Source organism: Acartia tonsa, chromosome 8 (genome assembly GCF_053477335.1).
Source record: "Acartia tonsa isolate MP-2025a chromosome 8, ASM5347733v1, whole genome shotgun sequence".
Lineage (NCBI taxonomy): Eukaryota > Metazoa > Arthropoda > Copepoda > Calanoida > Acartiidae > Acartia > Acartia tonsa.
Genome location: NC_137267.1, coordinates 22541269 through 22568070, shown reverse-complemented (window position 1 = coordinate 22568070; position 26802 = coordinate 22541269). Strand labels below are relative to the sequence as shown.

At 32.8% G+C, this 26802-nt stretch overlaps 1 protein-coding gene across 3 annotated transcripts in view; it reads right to left on the bottom strand.

Moving 5' to 3' along the window:
- Positions 1 to 26802, bottom strand: part of LOC145326310 (sodium-dependent proline transporter-like) — a 45350-nt gene that overhangs the window by 9827 nt on the left and 8721 nt on the right. For all 3 annotated transcript variants that reach the window (XM_080169594.1, XM_080169593.1, XM_080169595.1), the window contains exons 14-21: positions 22412 to 22481; positions 21683 to 21797; positions 18640 to 18725; positions 15153 to 15261; positions 14801 to 14858; positions 14465 to 14519; positions 13584 to 13683; positions 12891 to 12976 (exon numbers count right to left, since the gene is read on the bottom strand). In XM_080169594.1, coding sequence (XP_080025720.1) covers positions 12891 to 12976; positions 13584 to 13683; positions 14465 to 14519; positions 14801 to 14858; positions 15153 to 15261; positions 18640 to 18725; positions 21683 to 21797; positions 22412 to 22481 — 679 coding nt within the window. The remainder of the gene's footprint in view (positions 1 to 12890; positions 12977 to 13583; positions 13684 to 14464; positions 14520 to 14800; positions 14859 to 15152; positions 15262 to 18639; positions 18726 to 21682; positions 21798 to 22411; positions 22482 to 26802) is intronic.

Genomic DNA, 26802 nt, shown 5'->3' with positions numbered 1-26802 from the left:
TTGGAGATTTCATTTTGGGACTTTCCCTCTAGGGGCTAGTGGAGCAAAAGACCCCCCCAAACACTAAAAATTTAAGTTCTGAGCTTATTTTTAGAGATATTGAGATTATTTTTTTTTCGGAATTTGGAATCATTTAAGACCATGTTATTTTTTTCAAAAATTTTTCGCCTTACAAGCAACCCTGCGGGGGGACTTAGTCATTTTTTTCAAATTCTCGTTTATGAAGGTATATCTTAAATACAGTATGCTACTCTCTTAGTTTTAAAGATAATTGGATGAAATCTTTTTGATTGTGTCACTAATTACCCCAAGTTTTAGTATCTTTGAAAAAAAACGGTGGCGGTACCGCCGCTCCCGCCGTCCGCCGCCGTTTTCCGCCGCCACCAAAAAAGAAATTTTTTATTGCATTTCTCGCCGAATTAGGCAATTTGGAATCATTTGAGACCATGTTATTTTTTTAAAAATTTTTCCCCTAACAAGCAACCCTGCGGGGGGGACTTAGTCATTTTTTTCAAATTCTCGTTTATGAAGGTATATCTTAAATACTGTATGCTACTCTCTTAGTTTTAAAGATAATTGATGAAATCTTTTTGATTGTGTCACTAATTACCCCAAGTTTTGATTCAGTTATGTTAAAAAAGTATTATTTAAAAAAATCAGGTTGATATCTTTAAAAATAAGCTCAGAACTCATATTTTTAGTGTTTGGGGGGTTTTTGTGCTCCACAAGCCCTAAGAAGGAAAGTCCCAAAATGAATCTGTAATGGTTCGTTGATTCAGTTATGTTAAAGAAGTATTATTTTTAAAAAATCAGGTTGCTATCTTTAAAAATAAGCTCAGAACTCATATTTTTAGCGTTTGGGGGGTTTTTGTGCTCCACAAGCCCTAAGAAGGAAAGTGCCGAAATTCAATTTTCAAAGTTTTATGTGTACACCCAGTCGTATAAGAGAGCCTACAAAAAGAATTAGGTTGATAACTATAAAAATAAGCCCACACGGCCTTCCCAAACTTTTATACTGAATTTCATTTCCTATAACTGTTTAAACTTCCCCCCCCCTTACCCCAAGTACTAAAGTTTGGGAGGGCCGTGTGGGTTTGTTTTTAGAGTTATCAACCTAATTCTTTTTGTGAGCTCTCTTATATGACTGGATCTACACATAAAACTTTAAAAATTGAATTTTGGGACTTTCCCTCTAGGGGCTAGTGGAGCAAAAGACCCCCCCAAACACTAAAAATTTAAGTTCTGAGCTTATTTTTAGAGATATTGAGATTATTTTTTTTTCAGAAACCTTTTTTAACAAAACCAAACTAAGTAATCATTGGAGATTTCATTTTGGGACTTTCCTTCTAAGGGCTTGTGGAGCAACAGACCCCCAAAAACACTAAAAATATGCGTTCTGAGCTTATTTTTAAAGATATCAACCTGATTTTTTTTAAATAAAACTTTTTTAACATAACTAGATCAACGAACCATTACAGATTTCATTTTGGGACTTTCCTTCTAGGGGCTAGTGGAGCAAAAGACCCCCCCAAACACTAAAAATTTAAGTTCTGAGCTTGTTTTAAGAGATATTGAGCTGATTTTTTTTGTCAGAAACCTTTTTTAACATAACCAAACTAAGTAATCATTGCAGATTTCATTTTTGGACTTCCCTTCTTGGGGCTAGTGGAGCAAAAGACCCACAAACACTAAACATTTAGGTTCTGAGCTTATTTTTAGAGATATTGAGTTGTTTTTTTTCAGAAAACTTTTTTAACACAACCAAACTAAGTAATCATTGCAGATTTCATTTTGGGACTTTCCTTCTTGGGGCTTGTGGAGCAACAGACCCCCAAAAACACTAAAAATATGAGTTCTGAGCTTATTTTTAAAGATATCAACCTGATTTTTTTAAATAATACTTTTTTAACATAACCGAACTAAGAAAGCATTACAGATTTCATTTTCGGACTTTCTTTCTAGGGTCTAGTTGAGCAAAAGACCCCCAAAACACTAAAAATATGAGTTCTGACCTTATTTTTAAAATATCAACCCGATTTTTTTTAAGAACACTTTTTTAACATGACCGAACTTGGTAACTTTTACAGATTTTTATTGTTTTTAGGGTCTTTTGCTCCACTAGCTTATAGAAGGAAAGTCCCAAAATGAAATCTGTAAAAGTTACCAAGTTTGGTTATGTTAAAAAAGTGTTCTAAAAAAAAGGAAGTTGATATCTTTAAAACTAAGCTCAGAACTCATATTTTTAGTGTTTTGGGGGTCTTTTGCTTCACTAGCCCCTAGAAGGAAACTCCCAAAATGAAAGGGGGGGGGGGCGAAAGTGACACTTTTTGAAACCAAAATTAAAAGTTAAAGGAACTCAACTAAAAAAAAGAGTTACAGGTCTGACATTTTGCATGGCAGTTGCTTTATAGGGGTACAATATGGAACTGTGAAGAAACGGCGGCGCAACCGCCGAAAACCGCCGAGAAAAGGCAACAAAAATTACGGCGGGAAACAGCGGTTTTCGGCGGTTGCGCCGCCGTTTCTTCACAGTTCCATATTGTACCCCTATAAAGCAACTGCCATGCAAAATCTCAGACCTGTAACCCTTTTTTTAGTTGAGTTCCTTTGTTGACTCTTAGTTTTGGTTTCAAAAAGTGTCACTTTCGCCCCCCGGCCCCCCCTTTGTAATGGTTCCTTAATTCGGTTATGTTAAAAAAGTTTTCTTTAAAAAATCAGATTGACATTTTTAAAAATAAGCTCAGAACTCATATTTTTAGTGTTTTTGGAGTATTTTGCTCCACTAGCTCCTAGAAGGAAAGTCCCAAAATGAAGTCCCAATAAAAAATCAGGTTGATATCTTTAAAAATAAGCTCAGAATGCATATTTTTAGTGTTTTTGGGGGTCTGTTGCTCCACAAGCCCCTAGAAGGAAAGTCCCAAAATGAAATCTGTAATGGTTCGTTGATTCAATTATGTTAAAAAGTATTATTTTAAAAAAATCAGGTTGATATCTTTAAAAATAAGCTCAGAACGATATTTTTAGTGTTTTTGGGGGTCTGTTGCTCCACAAGCCCCTAGAAGGAAAGTTCCAAAATGAAATCTGCAATGATTACTTAGTTTGGTTATGTTAAAAAAGGTTTCTGAAAAAAAATCATCTCAATATCTCTAAAAATAAGCTCAGAACTTAAATTTTTAGTGTTTGGGGGGGGGTCTTTTGCTCCACTAGCCCCTAGAAGGAAAGTCCCAAAATGAAATCTGTATTGGTTCGTTGATCTAGTTATGTTAAAAAAAATTTTATTCAAAAAAAATCAGGTTGATATCTTTAAAAAAAAGCTCAGATCGCATATTTTTAGTGTTTTTGGGGGTCTGTTGCTCCACAAGCCCCTAGAAGGAAAGTCCCAAAATGAAATCTCCAATGATTACTTAGTTTGGTTTTGTTAAAAGGTTTCTAAGAAAAAATCATCTCAATATCTCTAAAAATAAGCTCAGAACTTAAATTTTTAGTGTTTGGGGGGGTCTTTTGCTCCACTAGCCCCTAGAGGGAAAGTCCCAAAATTCAATTTTCAAAGTTTTATGTGTAGATCCAGTCATATAAGAGAGCTCACAAAAAGAATTAGGTTGATAACTCTAAAAACAAACCCACACGGCCCTCCCAAACTTTAGTACTTGGGGTAGGGGGGGGGGGAAGTTTGTACAGTTATAGGAAATGAAATTCAGTATAAAAGTTTGGGAAGGCCGTGTGGGCTTATTTTTATAGTTATCAACCTAATTCTTTTTGTAGGCTCTCTTATATGACTGGATCTACACATAAAACTTTGAAAATTGAATTTTGGGACTTTCCCTCTAGGGGCTAGTGGAGCAAAAGACCCCCCCAAACACTAAAAATTTAAGTTCTGAGCTTATTTTTAGAGATATTGAGATGATTTTTTCTTAGAAACCTTTTAACAAAACCAAACTAAGTAATCATTGGAGATTTCATTTTGGGACAAGTCCCCCCCGCAGGGTTGCTTGTTAGGGGAAAAATTTTTGAAAAAATAACATGGTCTCAAATGATTCCAAATTGCCTAATTCGGCGAGAAATGCAATAAAAAATTTCTTTTTTGGTGGCGGCGGAAAACGGCGGCGGACGGCGGGAGCGGCGGTCCCGCCGCCGTTTTTTTTAAAGATACCAAAACTTGGGGTAATTAGTGACACAATCAAAAAGATTTCATCCAATTATCTTTAAAACTAAGAGAGTAGCATATTGTATTTAAGATATACCTTCATAAACGAGAATTTGAAAAAAATGACTAAGTCCCCCCGCAGGGTTGCTTGTAAGGCGAAAAATTTTTGAAAAAAATAACATGGTCTCAAATGATTCCAAATTCCGAAAAAAAAATAATCTCAATATCTCTAAAAATAAGCTCAGAACTTAAATTTTTAGTGTTTGGGGGGGTCTTTTGCTCCACTAGCCCCTAGAGGGAAAGTCCCAAAATTCAATTTTCAAAGTTTTATGTGTAGATCCAGTCATATAAGAGAGCTCACAAAAAGAATTAGGTTGATAACTCTAAAAACAAACCCACACAGCCCTCCCAAACTTTAGTACTTGGGGTAAGGGGGGGGGGGAAGTTTGTACAGTTATAGGAAATGAAATTCAGTATAAAAGTTTGGGAAGGCCGTGTGGGCTTATTTTTATAGTTATCAACCTAATTCTTTTTGTAGGCTCTCTTATACGACTGGATGTACACATAAAACTTTGAAAATTGAATTTCGGCACTTTCCTTCTTAGGGCTTGTGGAGCACAAAAACCCCCCAAACGCTAAAAATATGAGTTCTGAGCTTATTTTTAAAGATATCAACCTGATTTTTTTTAAATAATACTTTTTTAACATAACTGAATCAACGAACCATTACAGATTCATTTTGGGACTTTCCTTCTTAGGGCTTGTGGAGCACAAAAACCCCCCAAACGCTAAAAATATGAGTTCTGAGCTTATTTTTAAAGATATCAACCTGATTTTTTTAAATAATACTTTTTTAACATAACTGAATCAAAACTTGGGGTAATTAGTGACACAATCAAAAAGATTTCATCCAATTATCTTTAAAACTAAGAGAGTAGCATACAGTATTTAAGATATACCTTCATAAACGAGAATTTGAAAAAAATGACAAAGTCCCCCCCGCAGGGTTGCTTGTTAGGGGAAAAATTTTTGAAAAAATAACATGGTCTCAAATGATTCCAAATTGCCTAATTCGGCGAGAAATGCAATAAAAAATTTCTTTTTTGGTGGCGGCGGAAAACGGCGGCGGACGGCGGGAGCGGCGGTCCCGCCGCCGTTTTTTTTAAAGATACCAAAACTTGGGGTAATTAGTGACACAATCAAAAAGATTTCATCCAATTATCTTTAAAACTAAGAGAGTAGCATATTGTATTTAAGATATACCTTCATAAACGAGAATTTGAAAAAAATGACTAAGTCCCCCCGCAGGGTTGCTTGTAAGGCGAAAAATTTTTGAAAAAAATAACATGGTCTCAAATGATTCCAAATTCCGAAAAAAAAATAATCTCAATATCTCTAAAAATAAGCTCAGAACTTAAATTTTTAGTGTTTGGGGGGGTCTTTTGCTCCACTAGCCCCTAGAGGGAAAGTCCCAAAATTCAATTTTCAAAGTTTTATGTGTAGATCCAGTCATATAAGAGAGCTCACAAAAAGAATTAAGTTGATAACTCTAAAAACAAACCCACACAGCCCTCCCAAACTTTAGTACTTGGGGTAAGGGGGGGGGAAGTTTGAACAGTTATAGGAAATGAAATTCAGTATAAAAGTTTGGGAAGGCCGTGTGGGCTTATTTTTATAGTTATCAACCTAATTCTTTTTGTAGGCTCTCTTATACGACTGGATGTACACATAAAACTTTGAAAATTGAATTTCGGCACTTTCCTTCTTAGGGCTTGTGGAGCACAAAAACCCCCCAAACGCTAAAAATATGAGTTCTGAGCTTATTTTTAAAGATATCAACCTGATTTTTTTTAAATAATACTTTTTTAACATAACTGAATCAACGAACCATTACAGATTCATTTTGGGACTTTCCTTCTTAGGGCTTGTGGAGCACAAAAACCCCCCAAACGCTAAAAATATGAGTTCTGAGCTTATTTTTAAAGATATCAACCTGATTTTTTTAAATAATACTTTTTTAAACATAACTGAATCAATCAGCATACTGTATTTAAGATATACCTTCATAAACGAGAATTTGAAAAAAATGACTAAGTCCCCCCCGCAGGGTTGCTTGTTAGGGGAAAAATTTTTGAAAAAATAACATGGTCTCAAATGATTCCAAATTGCTTAATTCGGCGAGAAATGCAATAAAAAATTTCTTTTTTGGTGGCGGCGGAAAACGGCGGCGGACGGCGGGAGCGGCGGTCCCGCCGCCGTTTTTTTTTAAAGATACCAAAACTTGGGGTAATTAGTGACACAATCAAAAAGATTTCATCCAATTATCTTTAAAACTAAGAGAGTAGCATACTGTATTTAAGATATACCTTCATAAACGAGAATTTGAAAAAAATGACTAAGTCCCCCCCGCAGGGTTGCTTGTTAGGGGAAAAATTTTTGAAAAAATAACATGGTCTCAAATGATTCCAAATTGCCTAATTCGGCGAGAAATGCAATAAAAAATTTCTTTTTTGGTGGCGGCGGAAAACGGCGTCGGACGGCGGGAGCGGCGGTCCCGCCGCCGTTTTTTTTAAAGATACCAAAACTTGGGGTAATTAGTGACACAATCAAAAAGATTTCATCCAATTATCTTTAAAACTAAGAGAGTAGCATACTGTATTTAAGATATACCTTCAACGAGAATTTGAAAAAAATGACTAAGTCCCCCCGCAGGGTTGCTTGTAAGGCGAAAAATTTTTGAAAAAAATAACATGGTCTTAAATGATTTCAAATTGCCTAATTCGGCGAGAAATGCAATAAAAAAAATTTTTACCCCCCCCCCCCCAAACAAAAATTTTTGGGGGGGGGTGGGGGGTCGACGATAATTTTAAAAGTAACTTTGGCCCCATAGAAGCTTAAATCCAAAATTAGCTCCCTCTAGCTCTAAGGGTTCTCGAGTAAACCCCCCCCCCCTGCCCAAATGGTTATTTTCCACATCCCCCTTTTCCTCTAAAATTTTCACTGAAAATGGTACCTCCTGCAAAACGGCTGCATTTTAGATTTTAATGAAAAGTGAAATGATGTACCTAACATAGGGTAATGAAATGCACTATGTCCCAATTCAGGTTCTGACACAGCTAGCTTAAGCCAGGTACAGGTTTACCTGAGCAGGCCAAAGAAACTAACTAGCAGGGGTGTTCTAGGAAGGTATTGTGAGTTCATAACCACTCTTACTTAAATTATAGCTATACCTTCCCTACTAAGATTTTTTTCAAAATTCATTTTCTTGGCTGCTGGGTTTCAATTTTTCTTTCTACTATAATTATGAAATGAATTGTTTATTTCAGCAAGCTAGTTTACAAAGTTTAAAGAGCAAATCTAACTGTTAACTGGATATTTCAATCATATAATCCAATCCATCAATGAAAAATGATAAAAAATTCATATTCTTTAACTAATTATAAAATTTTAAAATAAGATACTTTCAAAGTTATACAATCTACATTTAGGCTAATAAACCACCCTTATCTTTAATTTAATTGATGAAAGCAATGATAAAAGATTGGTGAATCTGTATCAGATTGTCCCAGAATATTTTTGAGACAATTCTGAAACACCAAGTCTATTTTTCATTTCTCTACTGCAAATTATATCTTTTAAGTCAAAGATATATAAGATTATTTTAAACTTAATCATTTAAACTATAATATGTCTGAAACAAGTAAACTGAAATAATCCTTACACTAACATTCAAATATGGCATAGTCTGTGTCCATTGTGGCAAAAAAGATAAGGAGAGTAGGTGATACTGAAATAGTTTACATAGTATAAGGGGGGGGGGGTTTAATGCAACCATCTCGTAATCAGTGAGCAAATGACATTTAGAATTCGAATTTCCATCTGAACTTTTGCATGAGTAATCCTTGGTAGGTCTATTTTCCCTAAATCGAACAAAAAGTTGGAAAAGTAACGGCTAGCGGTTCAGCCGTTCAGCCGTTTTTTGCCCATTTTCAGGGTAAATCCATCATCAATTACATAGGAATCAACTTTTTAAAACATATTTTTGGTTTAATTCATTTTAAATGATAGCAATAATCAATTTTAAAACTTCTAGTACCAACAGCTACCATCTAGAACCGTTTGAAAGCATTTTGGAGTATCATGTTGAAAGAGGTTTCGTGACTAATTTGCAATTTAGATATAAAAAAAATAGCAAAACAACTGAGCCGCCAGCCGTTAGCCGTTACTTTTCCAACTTTTTGTTTGATTTAGGGAAAATAGACCTTCCAAGGATTACTCATGCAAAATTATAGATGGAAATTCAAATTCTAAGGGCCATTTGCTCATTGATTACGAGATGGTTGCATTAAAAAACCCCCCCTTAATTCTCAAAAAATGCACTGTTAGAGCTATACTACACAACAAGAACAAACTTCTTAGTAGAAAATATATTTCACTTTATTCAAGCCATCTCAATTTTAATCATTTGAGAGTTTCTGTATATTTAATGAAAGTGAACTATAATATTAACAACCCTGTGTTTCCAACTGGCACATGCAGTACATGTTGAAATATCTTAAGTAGTGCCAAAAAATACTGGTAATTTAACTAAATTACTTGCTATGCTTAATTATGAAGATCTTATTCTGCAAAGAGATACCTGCTCAGATGATAAAACAGAGCAGAAATGCAATTGTAATATTTGATTGACTGCAAGATCCCAAAGATTGAAAAAAATACAGGTCTGAATAGATCATCTGAATTGATATATCAGATTCTAAATAATAAAACAAGAAATAGGTTTTGGTATTAATCATCAATGTAATTTGAGCCAATTATCTGATCAAATTGGTAACATGCACTGATATTACCTGTCAGAAACTCTCAAATGATTAGAATTAAGAAAGTTTAAATAAAGCAAAATATAATTTCTACTAAGAAGTTTGTTCATGTTGTGTAGTATAGCTCTAAAAGAATATGATTTTTTTATTATTTCATTGATGGATTGGATTATATGATTGAAATATCCAGTTAACAGTTAGATTTGCTCTTTAAACTTTGTAAACTAGCTCACTGAAACAAACAATTCATTTCAGAATTATAGTAGAAAGAAAAATTGAAACCCAGCAGCCAAGAAAATGTATTTTGAAAAAATCTTAGTAGGGAAGGTACAGCTACGATTTAAGTAAGAGTGGTTATGAACTCAAAATACCTTCCTAGAATACCCCTGCTAGTTAGTTTCTTTGGCGTGCTCAGGTAAACCTGTACCTGGCTAAAGCTAGCTGTGGACTCAAGTCAAAACATCTTCGAACGCATTGTGAATGATAATAAACAAAGAGGAATTGTAATTATCTTAAAAATCTCAATATCAAAGTATTTAATAATAAAGATTTTGACAGGGGAAAAATTGTTCTTAATTGTAAAAAAATTATTTCATTAAATAACATAAAGATCAAATAATTTTCATCCAAATACTAAACTTAATGAAAGAGATACATTCTCAAAAGAACATATAATGTAGTGAAAAAGTATGGGTTAACTTAGTATATTTAAGTATAAGAAGTAAAGAGGACTCTCCACGAATGAGAGCAAATGATTCTAAGCACCTTCCAGCTGTGATACTAAATATTTTTGTGTGAATATACTAGGCTTATGTTTTTATATATTTATACCAACTAAAAAAAAATAAGTTTTACCATGGCTTTCTATGAAAACAAAAATTTTGAAATGTTAAACTGCTGTGACTTTTGTGTCGCAGCAGCTTGAACTCAACAAAACATTTGATGATAAATAGCAAAAAACCATTTCATTTAAAACCATGGTGAAACTTTTTTTTTTAATTGATATACCTAATGATATTAAACATAACCCTAGTATATTCACCAAAAAAAATATTTCGATTCACCGCTCACGGTTAGACGCTCAGATGTCAAAACTTTATTTTAGTGTTTGGCCAAAATGACTTAGCAATTGTATCTGTAAGTACGTCTAATAACACCCTTTGCTATTTTTAAAATCCTAGAAAATTTTTTTTGCAAGAAAATTGCATAAATTCGCAACCTTTTTTAGAACCACTACATAACTCGAGTTTTAAAACTTTTTATATAAAATCCTTTTTACAAAAAATATCAATAATTACTTAAAATTAAACCTGAAAGAAAAAAAATCTCATTACACGTGTTAATTTGCATGTTTTAGGTCTTTTTTTGAGGAAAGTATAACTTCCGCATTTTTGACAATAATATATTTTTTTAACATTTCAAAGTAAAATATGATAAAACTTAAACGATTTTTCTTGAATTATCAGTTGAAAATTTCATCAAACATGCAATTTAAGTGATGAAAATTTAATAAAATCATTTTTTGAATGTTTAGAATTACCAATTTTCTACATTTAAAACAAAATGTTAACAAAATTTAAAAACATTCTAATATATAACTTTAAAAATCAATAACATTTTATAAAATGATGTTTTAAAAAATAAATCGTTAAAAGGTATTAAAATGCATTTTAAGTTGCTTAAAATTAAAACAAGAATATCTTTTTACACTTTATTCTTTGTAATAGAGATTAATCATCATTTGCTGAAAATGAAACATTTAATAAACTAATTGAATCTTTTTGTGACCATGTTTAAACTTTTTAATTTTTACACTAAGGTGTTTTTTAATGAAAATCTTTGTTGAATTCTCTTTTGCGACAAAAAAAGAAAGGGAATTTTTTACTATTTCTAGGTTATCTTATGTAATTTAAACTATATAATATGAAATAATTTTTAATTGTCTTTCTTTTGAGCCACAAAACACTGTAAAATGTAACATATATGCAAAAATAACAATTTTTTTAATGAATATTATAATATCCTTATATGACATTGCGTCAGAGCTTATTCTTTAGATCATATGTTCATGAAAAGTAGTCATAAACTTGGAGGGTTGCGCTATTTATTAGAATATTAAATAAACTTGAATGGTAAAAATATAAGCATAGTCTTTGTCAATTTAAATGCTTTAGGTATATTATTTGGAAAGTTAGTTAAAAAAGAGAGAATTTGCTGTGTATACTAGACTGGCCCAAAAAAAACATGAATTATTAAATCTTTACCATATCAATTTGCGGTTACCTTGAAGTTGTTACCGGCTCAAATGTAGACCTTTTAGTGAAAACTAGACGTCTCTACAATGAAAATTGATCTCGAAATTTCAATCTTAAGCTTTTTATCAAAAACTTCATATTTTCATGATTTTAACAAGAAATAATTAAAGAACTGCCAACCTAAAGTAATGTAGCAAGAGTTCAAATATGAAGCAATTATAAAAAGTAGGCAGAACCGCCATTCCTGTTGAATAATTCCGAAAAAACGTCTAAAAACATTGTTTTATCTAAATTGATAATTTGTGTAAGAAATTGAACTAAAACAGTAGCTATTAGTCTATGAGAAGAGAAATGATGAAAAACTCTAAAAAATATACATTTTAAAGACATAAAATAGGAAAAAGTGTTTTTAATAAATTTCATGGCTCAACAGACATTGTCGCCAATAAAGAGACAATTTACTAAAATAAAAAATTAAATGAAGGTAAAAAAATATGTAATATACTTATTCTCATATTTAACTTTAAAAAAAAGCATGCTAATAAAAAAATTAATATTGCAAAAAAATAAAAATAATTTGATTGTTTTTTATTAATCCAGGAATAAAGAGTAAGGCTTATCTTTAATTATTTTTCTTCAATGATTTTGCAGTGTGAATTAGCTTCCCCAAATTATTGTAATTGTACAAAAATAAATTTTTATACTTTCTTTCTTCATATGTTTATTCCTGGTGATTTTAATATTTTATTTTAATGTTTGTAAACAAACAGACAGAAAATTTGATGCTTTGCTTTATATTTGGTGTAAGGCATTCTTAATTTGGGGAAGTAAAGGTGAAAATAAATATGCATTTGACGAGATAGCGATAGATTTTTTCTTAAAATCAATTATAGGGCTAAAATCTACAAACAATACATAACCTATTTTTACATTCCGCACATTGAAAAGCGATTTAGACCTTTATTTGGGCCACACTAGTGTATACTGTTGAAAGACTTTTAAAAAATGTAAATTACAAAGCAATCCTAAAAGATCGGGTCGTAGGCGAGTCTTAGTCGGGGGTTTTCTGATAGCAAATATTGCGTTATTGGTATACAATGTAAAAAAAAAACATTTTAAAGAAATTCTTTAAATAAAACCCAACGTGTATTGGCAGTACAAACATCTTAATGCTAGCAGACATATGTTTATCAACATTTGCAGAAAACTATTTCCACAAGAAAAATTATTCAGGTTTCTACTTCACAATTTTAAATATTTCTTTCTGATAAAATGTTTGACATATATCGTATAATCATTTACCAAAAACAATATTTTGATAATTTAGATTTCAGAGAAGATTAATCCTTTCAAAAAACTAAGACGACATTTTGCATCTTCTGTCATGACATTTTAGAAAAAAATATAAAAAACCTAAATTTAGTATGAAAACTATTTTTATCGATTTTTCTGAAGGTATTATCGTATTCTGTGGCTTTGTTATTATCATTTACTTATATCGAAAGTGCCAAACATTGTACCCTAACTTATTCATTTAATAAAAAACAACCGTGCGCTGGAAGGTGCTTAGAATCACTTGCTCTTGTTCATGGATAGTCCCCTTTTGTTATCTCTTTGGCTTAAAAAACGAGATAAAGCTATTGTATTATTAAAGTTGTAATTTAAGATTACCTTTTTACAGCCTACCATTAAGAACCAGAGAGGTATTTGAATGATGGACACGAGGGCCAGTGCCATTCCAAATCCATGGGCCCAGCCTTAAAATGATAGAATGACATGTTAATATTCATAAAAGCTAAGCCTAACAAAGCAGTATTCTTATATACTAGTAACAGTATGTCTGTCTGTGCCAAAGAATCTCACAAATCTCTGAACTAATAGGATTTTCCTTATCTGTAACTATAGAAAAAGAGAGCTTTAAATAGTAAAGAAAGATTTTTTTATTCATAAGTCCCACCAAAAAGATTATGCTAATGCTATGCTAATAATGCATGCCTAATCGTCCTGGGCACTATGATTTCAAATTTTGTTAGACAATTGGCACAAAAAAATGTTGAATGAAATGAAATATCTACAAGGAATTGTCGAAAAACAAACAAATTTCAATCAGAGAGAGAGAGAGAGGAGACTATGGGATGTTTATTAAACTAGTCCCTAAAGTTTTATAATAACCTTTTTCTATTTGTTGGCTTCGCAACTTTGGAGACTTGAATTTTGATTGGTTAGATCACTAAGATGAGTGTTCAAACGTTTCAACCACCAATTTTAATTTACAGATGGGATAATTTTGTGTATTATCACTGCAAGAGATACATCAGGTATTCATAATTTGAACAATGTTCAGTAATAATAAAACAGGCATACCTGGATATTGGATACTTCCGTAGGAGGGCAGCTGCCAGAATACACAGGCAGCAACCAATATTCCTGTTAGTAAAAAGGGACAACAGAAAGCCCAACATATCTATGAATAAAGTTTACATTTTTGTTTGAAGATAAAGAACTCGTAAAAATGCTTTCCGAAATAGATTTTACTTTTCAGTGAAGCTTTTTTTATTGCATTGAAATGGTAATCGAAATAGTTTTTTTATTACTTGGATGTTACACCAAATTTTCATTTACTCTAATAAAATGATACACACAGCTGGCTCAAATAATGATATACCCCATACAACCACTTTACCCCATTATCTCCTCTCCTACAGGATGAACGAACTGACCAATAAATATGGTCCTTATTAGCAACCTAAAGGGGTAGTTTCACGAAATGCATTTGAACTTAATTTAGTGAACCGCATATTTTATCCTTGTTAAATGGTTAAACTACATTTATATGGCATATATTTGAAAGAATTTCAATTTTCTACCACGTAGTTTTTAAAATATCAAGACTTGAAAATCGTCTTTTTAAATTGCATATATCACAAAAAGATAATTTTCAAGTCTTGATATTTTAAAAACTACGTGGTAGAAGATTAAGTTTATTTTAAATATATGCTATATAACTGTAGATTAACCCATAACTAGGAAAAAATATGCGGTTCACTAAATTAAGTTAAAATGCATTTCGTGAAACTACTATTTACAATTTTCCTAAGTCAATATATCTACGTATATCCAGTATATTTGTCTATTTTCCTGCCCTCCTTCGCCCTACCATCGAATCTAGGAGCGAAGCAACTTTTATTTAATATTTAAGAGGTTTTTTGGCTATTCATCACAATTATATTATGGAAAAGTAATACCTTAAAATAATAATTTGGAGTAAAACCCAGCATAACATTGATATCCTCACAAAAACTAAAACAAAAATAATAACTCGAGTTAATTCTAAATCTTACCAATCTGGCCCATTTCTAACATTCGTGTTAGCGCTAGATTGCTAAAAAAAAATTCTATATGTTCGGATAGATAAAGAATTTCCGACTATTTTAGTCAAAGTCATATTTTGATCAACCTTTATTACAATATCTATGTACTTTTTAACCTAAAACTTTTCAATAGCTGTATTTTTCTATGTTTTGAAGCAAGAAGAATATTTACTTCTGGAACATGTTTTAATAAATAACATCTAAACTTACTTTTTAACTCCATAGATCCACATAACTGTTACCATTTCAAATACAGCAATCACCATTACTATAACAGAATACTTTTTTATTCATGTTAGATATTAATTTACATTATTAAAATATAAAATGAAATTCTTAATAATACCGATAAATTTGAAGAAAAAAATTTAATCAAGCGGATAATTTAAGTTTTCGGGAAAAGTTAAACATTGGTTACTACAGAAATATTTTATTATGCTAGCTCAAAAACCCTGGAATAATCCTAGGAACCAGGAAGCATTCGTTACCAATATTTCACCATGAACTGCGCTTGACCCTGTTTTTTCACATGACCCACTTACCTGGCAAAATATATATCTACCTGAAATGGAAGCACCATAGGTATCCATGATATCCAGAACAAACTGGCCTCTGGAGAAAATACATGGCAGACCTAACAGAAAACAGGCAAAAGAAGCTGTGGCTGTAACCTAAAATGCAAATAAATTCACGAAACCTTTCAAAATTATTTTACTTCATTGTAAACTCGAGAGAAAAAAATGGTTGGAAGATTATTGGGGATTAAAGGAATTTAACTAAAGAGGTTTATTATGCACAATTGTGCACACACAACCAAGGGGGTGGGGGGAAGTTTTGCCACTTTCGCTTACTCCGTGATTATTAGGCTTGGTATTAATGTGAGACTATAGGTTATTTGGGATAAAAGTTTACTTTTGGGTAGTACTTAACGTATATTTAATTATTTTTTGGATAACCCCACCCCCTAGCCCCCCGGGGCTCAAAACCCCTAAAAATGAACCTAACCTTAATTTTCTCAGAAACCATTTGACCAAGACAGATGATTTCTTAAACTTAAGCTTTTAAGCTTATAAAGAAACCCTAAAAATGCAGAACCTAACTTATTTTTCTCAGAAACCATTTGAGCAATAGACATGATTTCCTTATGCTTATAAACTTACTTTTAGTTTAGAAGTCACCCCTCTGCCACCAACACCTAGCCCTCCGGGGCTCAAAAAACCCTAAAAATGAACCTTACCTTAATTTTCTCAGAAACCATTCGACCAATAGAGATGATTGCTTAAACTTAAGCTATAATGCTAATAAACTAACTTTTAGTTTAGAAGTCACCCCCCTGCTGCCAACCCAAAGCGCTCCGGGGCTCAAAAAAACCCCTAAAAATGAACCACATTACCTTAATTTTCTCAGAAACCATTTGATCAATAGATATATTTTTTATACTTAAGCTTTTATGCTTATAAACTAACTTTTAGTTTAGAAGATACCAGTAACCACATTATTAAAAGTTCAGATATTTTGGACTAAAGCTTTTATGTGTATAAACTATTTTTGTTCGGCAGATATATGGTTATTGGTTATAAACTAACTTTTAGTTTAGAAGTCACCCATCCCATAGCCACCTTGGGCTCAAAAACCCCCTAAAAAATATACTTAAACTTAAATTTCTTGATAATTTTTTTATGTAGACTTTCAAAGGAATAACCTAACCTCAGTTTCATCAGGAACAGCATTATTAAATATGCAGATATCTTGGGACTTCAGCTGTCATGGAAGAAAATTAACTTTTTGTTAATAAATTAATTAGTAAAGATTAATTTTACTATTTTAGGAGAAAAAGGATGTCAATCAATTTTGTAAGAGTTGGGACTTTTTAGGGGGGTTTTGAGCCCCAGGGGGCTAGTAATTGGCGGCAGGGGGGTGATTTCTAAACTTAAAGTTAGTTTATAACCATAAAAGCTTAAGTTTAAGAAATCATCTCTATTGGTCTAATGGTTTCTGAGAAAATTAGGGTTAGGTTCCTTTTTTAGGGTTTTTTTTGAGCCCCGGAGGGCTAGCGGTTGAAGGCAGAGGGGTGACTTATAAACTAAAAGTTAGTTTATAAGCATAAAAGCTTAAGTTTAAGAAATCATCTCTAATGATCAAATGGTTTCTGAGAAAATTAAGGTTGGGTTCATTTTTAGGGTTTTTTGAGCCCCAGAGGGCTAGGGGTTGGAAGCAGGGGTGACTTCTAAACTGAAAATAAGTTTTTAAGCATAAAAGCTTAAGAAATCATCTCTATTGGTCCAATGGTTTCTGAGAAAATTAAAGTTAGATTCATTTTTAGGTTTTTTTTGAGCCCAGAAGGGCTAGGGGTTGGCGGCGGGGGAGTGACTTCTAAACTAGAAGTTAGTTAATAAGCATAAAATCTTAAGTTTAGGAAATCATCTGTATTGGTTACACGGTTTCTGAGAAAATTAAGGTTAGGTTCATTTTTAGGGGGGTAGGAGTAGGCGGCAGGGGGGTGATTTCTAAACTAAAAACAAGTTTTTAAGCATAAAAGCTTTCTATATTGGTTAAATGGTTTCTGAGAAAATTAAGGTTAGGTTCATTTTTAAGGGGATTTTGAGCCCCAGGAGGCTAGGAATTGGCGGCAGGGGGGTAATTTCTAATCTAAAATTTAGTTTATAAACATAAAATCTTAAGTTTAAGAAATCATCTCTATTGGTCAAATGGTTTCTGAGAAAATTAAGGTTAGGTTCATTTTTAGGGTTTTTTGAGCCCCGGAGGACTAGGGGATGGCGGCAGGGGGGGGGGACTTCTAAACTAGAAGTTAGTTTATAAGCATAAAAGCTTAAGTTTAAGAAATCATCTCTATTAGTCGAATGGTTTCTGAGAAAATTAAGGTTAGGTTCATTTTTAGGGTTTTTTTGAGCCCCGGAGGGCTAGGGGTTGGCGGCAGGGGGGTGACTTTTAAACTAGAAGTTAGTTTATAAGCATAAAAGCTTAAGTTTAAGAAATCATTCCTATTGGTCAAATGGTTTCTGAGAAAAAGGGGGGGGGGGTTAATGCAACCATCTCGTAATCAGTGAGCAAATGGCACTTATAAGTCGAATTTAGATCTGAAATTTTACATGAGTAATCCTTGGTAGGTCTATTTTCCCTAAATCAAACAAAAAGTTGAAAAAGTAACTGCTAACGGCTCAGCCGTTTAGCCGTTTTTTGGCTATTTTTAGGGCAAATCTGCCATAAATTATGTAGGAATCAACTTTTTGAAACATATTTTTGCTTTATATCATGTGAAATGATACAAAAAAAAACATTTTTAGATTTCTAGTACCAGCAACTAGTGGCAAGAACAGTTTGAAAATGTTTTGGAGCAGCATAGAGTATTATGTGGAGATAGGTTTCTTGATGATTTCCCTTGAAAATAGTTTTTAAAATGGCTAAACTGCTGAGCCGCCAGCCGTTAGCAGTTACTTTTCCAACTTTTTGTTCAATTTAGGGAAAATAGACCTACCAAGGATTACTCATGCAAAATTCCAGATCAAAATTCGAATTTTAAGTGCCATTTGCTCACCGATTACGAGATGGTTGCATTAACCCCCCCCCCCCCTTTTGGTTAGGTTCATTTTTAGGGGGGCTAGGGGGCGGGGTTATCCAAAAATGATTGAATATACGTGAAGTACTACCCAAAAGCAAACTTTTATCCCAAATAACCTATAGTCTCACATTAATACCAAGCCTAATAATCACGGAGTAAGCGAAAGTGGCAAAACTCCCCCCCCCCCTTAAATCAATCCTTTATCGTAGAAAATGGTAATGGTTTTTTTGTCCGTTAGGATCTTGCTAACTACTTACCTATCTGATCAGGGAAGCTTCACAAAAGTCCCGGAATATTTTATTTCATTTTAATATTAAGATTTCCCCTGATTCATACAATTCCTAATTTGTATGAGACTGATACTGCATGCCAAGGCAATATTTAACTCTTGATATCACAAGCCTAGCATAGCAGCAATGGGTATTTCATTTTTAGGTATTTTTTATAGTGATATTTTTTTTTTGCTTACCAATGGCTTTTTGCTTCTAAGTCTAGGTAAGGCATCATAGATAGAAACCAGAGCTGTTTCGAACAATGCAAATTCAGAGTCTAAACCTGTTACATAATCTATTATTTTCATTTTCAAGAATGTTACATTAAAACACAATAATAGTATTAAAAATTTCTATCCACATACAGAAAATGTTTAAGGGGGTAGGAACCAGTGGGTTATTTTTGTCTTTCAAGCGCATACTATTATTTGAAAAAGGTACAGTTTGGTGCAACTTATTATTTCATTGTTTTCAAATTAAGTTTGCCAAAATATTGAATTGACAAAAGAAATCTTCATTAATGTTTACAACTTACTAATAACAATAATGTACACTACCCCGTCCCGGATTTGAAAAATTTTGTTAAAATTTTTGCCCCCAGCCAAAATATGGTTGATTTATGCATAAAAATGACCCATGCAAAATATTTTTTCTGTAATGCAAAAATTGCGAAGGTACAAGCACTGCAAAGTTTTTAAAATCTGCAAATAACCCTGTTTTTATGGCTTTTTTGGGGCTTTTGTACCATCCCAATTTTAAAGATTTAAGATTTTTACAAAATTTCAATTCAAGTGTGTTGATATTTACCTGAAATTTACCAAAAAAAATGGGGGCAGTCTCAATTATAAGATATGAAGGTGTAGCAAGTAATCTTCCAAATACAAAATCGTCAAATTGCATACATATATAATAGGGTTGGGCTGATACTTTTTTGGACGGATATTGGATATCTGGCTGATTTATAATGCCGGATATCCGGCATCTGGCCATATATCTAGCAAACATCCGTTAATTTGGCCGAATATCTGGTAATTTGCCGGATACCAAATATCTTGCATTATAAATCATCCGGATATGCGGTATCCAGCCTACCTCTATTATATAAGTATGAAATTAGTTTGATACACAAAACTATCCCTTCTGTAGATAAAACTTAGCGGTTGAAACGTTTATACACTTAACTTAATAAACCAACCAATCATAATTCAATAAAATTCTCAAAAGTTGTTAACCTAATGAATTAGAAAAACAATTATAAAACTTTGGGGACAAGTGAAATAAACAGTCCAATTTCCCCTCCCTCTCTGAATTATACCAGAGTGTACCAAAAGTCTAATAATAACTAGGGAGGCAGAGAACAATGGGCTGTTAATTACACTAGTCCCCGAAGTTTTAAAAACTTTTTCATTTGTTTGCTAAACAACTTTTTAGATTGTTTGAAATTTTAATTGGTTTAATAAGACATTCCAACCACCTATTGTAATCAACAGAAAGGTTAATTTTGTGTATAATCATGGGGTATACACGTCCATTTATCAGCCATTGTCTTCTCTATCTAGATCCCTGTACCCAAAGTCTAATAATAACATTAACACTTTCATTTTTATTACATAAAAAGAAATAATATGTTACTCAAGGATGTTACTCAGGGATAAGACTATGGCTAATGAATTGATGTACATCCCCATTAATAATACACAAAATTAACCCTTCTGTAGATTAAAATTAGTGGTAGAAACGATTGAACACTCAAATCAATAAACTATTCCATCAAAATTTATTGAAAGTCCCCAAAGTTATTAAGTCAACGAATAAGAAAAGGTTATTTTCAAACTTATGGGACTGTATTAAACGACCTATTTTGTCCCATCTATTTATGATACTTATTAAAAGCAAATCTTTTCTATAATATGAGTCTGAACGAACTCCGTAAAGGTTAGCTCTTTTATTTAACCTAAGCAAGGTAAAATTTTTTAATTGAAAACTTTGGTTGATGATTCCTGTAACAATAAGGGTTTAGAAAGTGTAGCAACTCTGCAATCGGTACTTCTGCTTTATAGCATTAGTTTTTGATATATAGAAGACGTAAGTCTAATGCAAATTATTGCCAGTTTCCCAAGTGCCAAGTCGAGCACATACCCCCCCCCCCCCCATCTTCCGACCTTGAAAAAAGGATGGGATACTTTCTAGTTTGTTTCTTAATTATATAAGGTCAGGTTAGGATAGTTTATATTGGGTACCAGGGACCCAGTTAATATAAGGAGGGAGGGGTTGTCAGTGCTTAAAAGACACTTTGAGGGAAAGCACCGAACATCTTTTATAAGCTAAAACATCTTTTATAAGCTAAGACATCTTTTTCCATAAAGTCAATACAAAATTAACAGAGATAAACAATAAATAATGACACATAAAAAGAAAATGTTAAAAATTATCTAATTTTCACAACAAGAGCTTCTCCATAGTACTTTCTATCTAGCGGTAATGCTCCTAAAGGACTCTTGGGCACCTGAGAGAAGGGTCGATCCTCTAATTTTATTTAAGTGGTAATAACTGAAACATTTCCTGGATCTATCAGAAACTTTACTGTAAAGAAGAAACAATTGCATACATATATAATAGGGTTGGGCCGATACTTTTTTGGCTGGATACCGGATATCCGGTTGATTTCTAATGACAGATAATCGTTATATGGCAAATTACCGGATATCTGGCTGAATAAAAGAACATCGGCCGAATAACTGGATATCTGGCCAAATAACATATATTTGCCAGATATCCGGCATTATAAATCAGCCAGATATCCAGTATCCGTCCAAAAAAGTATCCGGCCCAATTCTATTATATATGTATGCAATTTGACAATTTTGTATTTGGAAGATTACTTGCTACACCTTCATATGTTATAATTGAGACTGCCCCCATTTTTTTGGTAAATTTCAGGTATATATCAACACACTTGAATTGAAATTTTGTAAAAATCTTTAAAATTGGGATGGTACAAAACCCCCCAAAAAGCCATAAAAACAGGGTTTTTTGCAGATTTTAAAAACTTTGCAGTGCTTGTACCGTCGCAATTTTTGCATTACAGAAAAAATATTTTGCATGGGTCATTTTTATGCATAAATCAACCATATTTTGGCTGGGGGCAAAAATTTTAACAAAATTTTTCAAATCCGGGACGGGGTAATGTACACATATATTTGTTGGAGCAGAAGCTCTATTGAAGATATAAATGTTTACCTAATAAAAAGAGCATGAAGAAGAAAATGACGCACCAGAAGTTAGCTCCAGGTAACATTGCTAAAGCCTCTGGATAGGCAACAAACGCCAGGCCTTGTCCTCCTTTGGCGACTGTCTGAAAAAAAAGGGATAGTTGCATGAAGTGCATTTAACAAGTTTGATTGCAAGCATAAGTTACAAGATCTAACATATATAATTTTGTATTACAATAAATAGCTATCAATTAGGCACCAACAAAATAGTATTCATGCTGTTTTTGTGAAAAAAGGACATATATATAAGTTGCATGTATCCAAAAAATAAGATTATTAAACCTATTAAAAAATATTGAAATTCTTTTAAATATATGTCCTAATAGATAGTTTATGTAGTTTAAACTAATGAACAGAAACAAAAACAAGACCGATTGTGTCAGAATGTAGCATTGCTGTTTAATTCATCCTTAAAATAAAGTAAAAGAATGTATGTCTGTTTTTCTTTCAGTGCGTTTGTATGTTTGTACCTAAGGATCTCCCCCCTCTAGTGGCGTATCCGCTAGTATTGAAGAAAGAAGAGAATGATAAGGAGACAAAGTGAAAAAAAGAGGATTTTGTATTATAAAAAATATTTAGAGTTCGATTCCTAATCTGGAACTAGCATAGATATTTCCCCCTTATGCAAGTAATGTAGACCAACCAACACAAGTGACATGTCGTATGAGTGACCATGCTACAAAAAAAGGTTAAATACCTCAATAGGTACACCAAGATTGTAGGCAGTGTGTCCAAGAGTTGAGAATATTACAACACTCGCAATTATACTAAAACAAGGATGAAACATTATAAACAGCATCCTTAGAATCCTTATAATGAAGTCAAAGGATCTCTGTCTGCTTGTCTGTCTGTATGTACCAAATGATCTCGCTAACCACTGATTAGAAATGGTTTTCCTTTACAGGGTAACTTCTCATATGTCCTTGGAACGTTTATAACTATTTTAGGGAAAGGTACAGACAATTAAAAATGTTGGGTCGACTTTCCCCTCTCTCAAGAGCCCTAGAAGCCTCTAGGTGCATAGCCGCTAGTAATATTTAAGGCATTATAAAGGCTGGACAAAAATTCCATGCCGATCAGGGCAAATTTCTACAGAAAAAATAATAATGTCACCAGGAGAGGGCATAATGTACTTGAGTGTGGACCTTGATAGCCTTTGTAGAATAATTACAGAATTTACAACTTTATGTACTCTGAAAGTATAGTTAAGATCAAAAGCGTGCAAAAGGTTAGTGTAGGGGTTGTTTACACCACCCTTGTAAAATTAAGGGGGTTGGATACACCTCCTTAGGTGATCACCCATGTCCACCCTCTTGACAAGAGCCTACACCCTCTGATACACCCCTCTATAAATTCCAATGGGGGTGTAAAGGCAATAAATTTACACCCCATAAAATGAAGGAGGGTGGGGGGTGTTTAAGGAGAGTGTATATAAATAAGCCACTGATTAAGATAATTATATCTATTTTTAAATAAATGGGGGGGGGGGGTTAATGCAACCATCTTGTAATCAATGATTAAATGGCACTTCGAACAAAGCTGCTAAAAAACTGCTAGAAACGGCTGAAAACGGCTGGCAATGGTCAAGAGTATTATTTTTAGATAGGGCTTGTGATGTGTCTTTAGGTAGGTTTTCAGGGGTGCTGAGCTCAAATATACCAACAAGAATTGTAACCGACTATCCATATGGCAGCTTGGAAACGGCTGGCGGCGGTCAGGAGTGTTGTTTGTAGATAGGGCTTGTGACGTGTCTTTGGGTAGGTTTTTAGGGGTGCTGAGCCCAACAGGAATTGTGACTGACCATCCATATGGCAACTGGGAAATGGCTGAAAATGAAATAAAATATTAAAATCACCAGGAATAAACATATGAAGAAAGAAAGTATAAAAATTTATTTATGTACAATTACAATAATTTGGGAAAGCTAATTCATACTGCAAAATCATTGAAGAAAAATAATTTAAGATAAGCCTTACTCTTTATTCCTGGTTTAATAAAAAACAATCAAATTATTTTTTGCAATATTAATTTTTTTATTAGTATGCTTTTTTTAAAGTTAAATATGAGAATACGTATATTACATGTTTTTTTACCTTCATTTAATTTTTTATTTAAATAAATTGTATCTTTATTGGCGACAATGTCTGTTGAGCCATGAAATTTATTGAAAACACTTTTTCCTATTTTATGTCTTTAAAATGTATATTTTTTAGAGTTTTTCATCATTTCTCTTCTCATAAGACTAATAGCTACTGTTTTAGTTCAATTTCTTACACAAATTATCAATTTAAATAAAACAATGTTTTTAGACGTTTTTTCAGAATTATTCGGCAGGAATGGCGGTTCTGCCTACTTTTTATAATTGCTTCATATTTGAACACTTGTTACATTATTTTAGGTTGGCAGTTTCATGAATCATGAAAATATGCAGTTTTTGAAAAAAAGCTTAAGATTGAAATTCCGAGATCAATTTTCATTGTAGAGAGGTCTAGTTTTCACTAAAAGGTCTACATTTGAGCCGGTAACAACTTCAAAGTATGCGCAAATTGATATGGTAAAGATTTAAAAATTCATGTTTTTTTTGGGCCAGTCTAATGTCCATACATAGCTGTTATACATCCAAAACTGCTAAAAATTGGCTAAAGAAATGGCTATGAAAATCTAAAAGTTTTAATAGTAGATAAGCTTGTAACATGTCTAGATATAGGTTTTTATGGGTGACAAGCCCAAAACTGCTACCAAAAATTGTGAGTGCCTGTCTCTATGTCAGCTGGGTAACAGCTACAGTTCAGCTGTTAAACCATTTTTTTGGTATTTTCCCGGAAACCTAAACATAGAATATTGCAGTATAAGTACACTTTTTCAATTGAAATTTTAGCTTTTTTCATCAAAATACTAATTATAAACCTGTTTAATTCTATATTTAGCTGTTAAATATTTGAAAACGGCTTACAATGGCTAGGTATAGCCAAAAGTATGAGGTGTATTTAGGGCTTGTGACATAACTATGGGTAGGTTTTTATGGGTGCTGAGCTCAAATATTCTACTAATTTTTGTGTTGGCCCATCCATATGGCATCTTCGTAATGGCTACAGCTAGTTTTGGTTATTAGATAAATCCTTGAATATGTATGTCAAATCTACCTTTCTTCAATAGCATTGAAAAACATGTTTCAAATAACCTGTACCAGTTGTTGAGAAAAAAGCTTGTCATTTGTCTATTTGCTAGTTTTAGCTCAGTATTGTGACAAAGTTAATTATCCAGACTAGTGTTTTCATATGTTCAACAGCTATATAGCAATTAAACAGTTTTATAATAAGTATTTTGATGAAAAAAAGCTAAAATTTCAATTGAAAAAGTGTTCAAGAATAACTGAACTGTAGCTGTTACCAAGCTGACATAGAGACAGATGCTCACAATTTTTGGTAACATTTTTGGGCTTGTCACCTATAAAAACCTATATCTAGACACTTCAACAGCTTATCTACTTGTACAACTTTTAGATTTTCATAACTGTTTCTTTGGCCATTTTTAGCAGTTTTGGATGTAGAACAGCTATGTATGGACTTTTAACTTTCCTATTATTGATATTTTCAACAATATAGGGTTAAAATTTTAATTGATATAGTTTGATTCTATAAAAATATTTGATGTTCACATATCCTTAATTTTCCACAAAACATGGCAAACAGCTGATCTGTAGCTGTTTTCCAGCTACCATATGGATGGTCAGTCACAATTTCTGTTGGTATTTTTGTGCTCAGCACCCCTAAAAACCTACCCAAAGACAGGTCACAAGCCCTATCTACACATTATACTCCTGACTGCTGCCAGCTGTTTTCAGCCATTTCCAAGCTGCCATATGGATGGTCAGTCACAATTCTTGTTGGTATTTTTGAGCTCAGCAACCCTAAAAACCTACCCAAAGACATGTCACAAGCCCTATCTACACATTATATTCCTGACTGCCAACAGCCGTATCTAGCTGTCATATGGATGGTCAATCACAATTCTTATTGTTATTTTTGAGCTCAGCACCCCTAAAAACCTATCCAAAGACACGTCACAAGCCCTATCTACACATAATACTCTTGTTTATCGCCAGCCATGTTCAGCCGTTTCTAGCTGTTTAGCGGCTGGTACTAGAAATTTTAAAAATGGTTATTGCTATCATTAACCATGAAATAAACAAAAAATATTTTTATTTTTTAAGTTGATGCCTACATAATTAATGATGAATTTGCCCTGAAAATAGGCAAAACCGGCTAAATGGCTAAGCCACCAGCCGTTAGCCGTTACTTTTCCAACTTTTTATTCAATTTAGGGAAAATAGACCTACCAAGGATTTCAAATTCTAAGTGCCATTTAATCATTAATTACGAGATGGTTGCATTACACCCCCCCCCCCCCTTAATTTCAAGACTATAATAAAAATAATCTTATTCTGTGCAACTATACTGTACAACTTTTACATAGTAAAAAAAAGTGATTGAGACAGGATAGAGCTCTCATACATATATATTAACTAATTAGAATTAGGCTATGCTAGATGAATCAATGAAATCCGAAAAAGAGGCAGTTAGACAGATGGACAGACAAGGGGAGGGACATACAGACAAAGGGGTATTCTCTAAAAACAGTTTTGCTGCAATAAGAATCATTAAAACCCATCATAAAAAAAGAAATTTACATTAGTTTCTTTATTTCGATACTCAACGTCCCTCCCCCCCCCCCCCCAATCTAAGGGGTTTATTATTTCTTAAAACCAATAAGTGACTTCACACCATAATAAAATTGAATATACTTTTATTTCATCAATTTATCTCAACTAGAACTTAATTTATAATCATTTTATCGTCTACATGCAATATGCTTTGAGTAAAACTCAACCAAATTGTCAGTAAAAACGTCATATTTATGCAAATTTAAACAGTAAATAAATTTTAAAATTGTATTTTATTGTAATGAATAACTTAAAGGGGGTTGTATGATTTATTAAAAACCTAAAAAAACTAATTTGGTTAAATTAGTCCAAGTAATGATAGATTTAGTACAGCACATATGAATATGGTATCAATTTCCTATCAG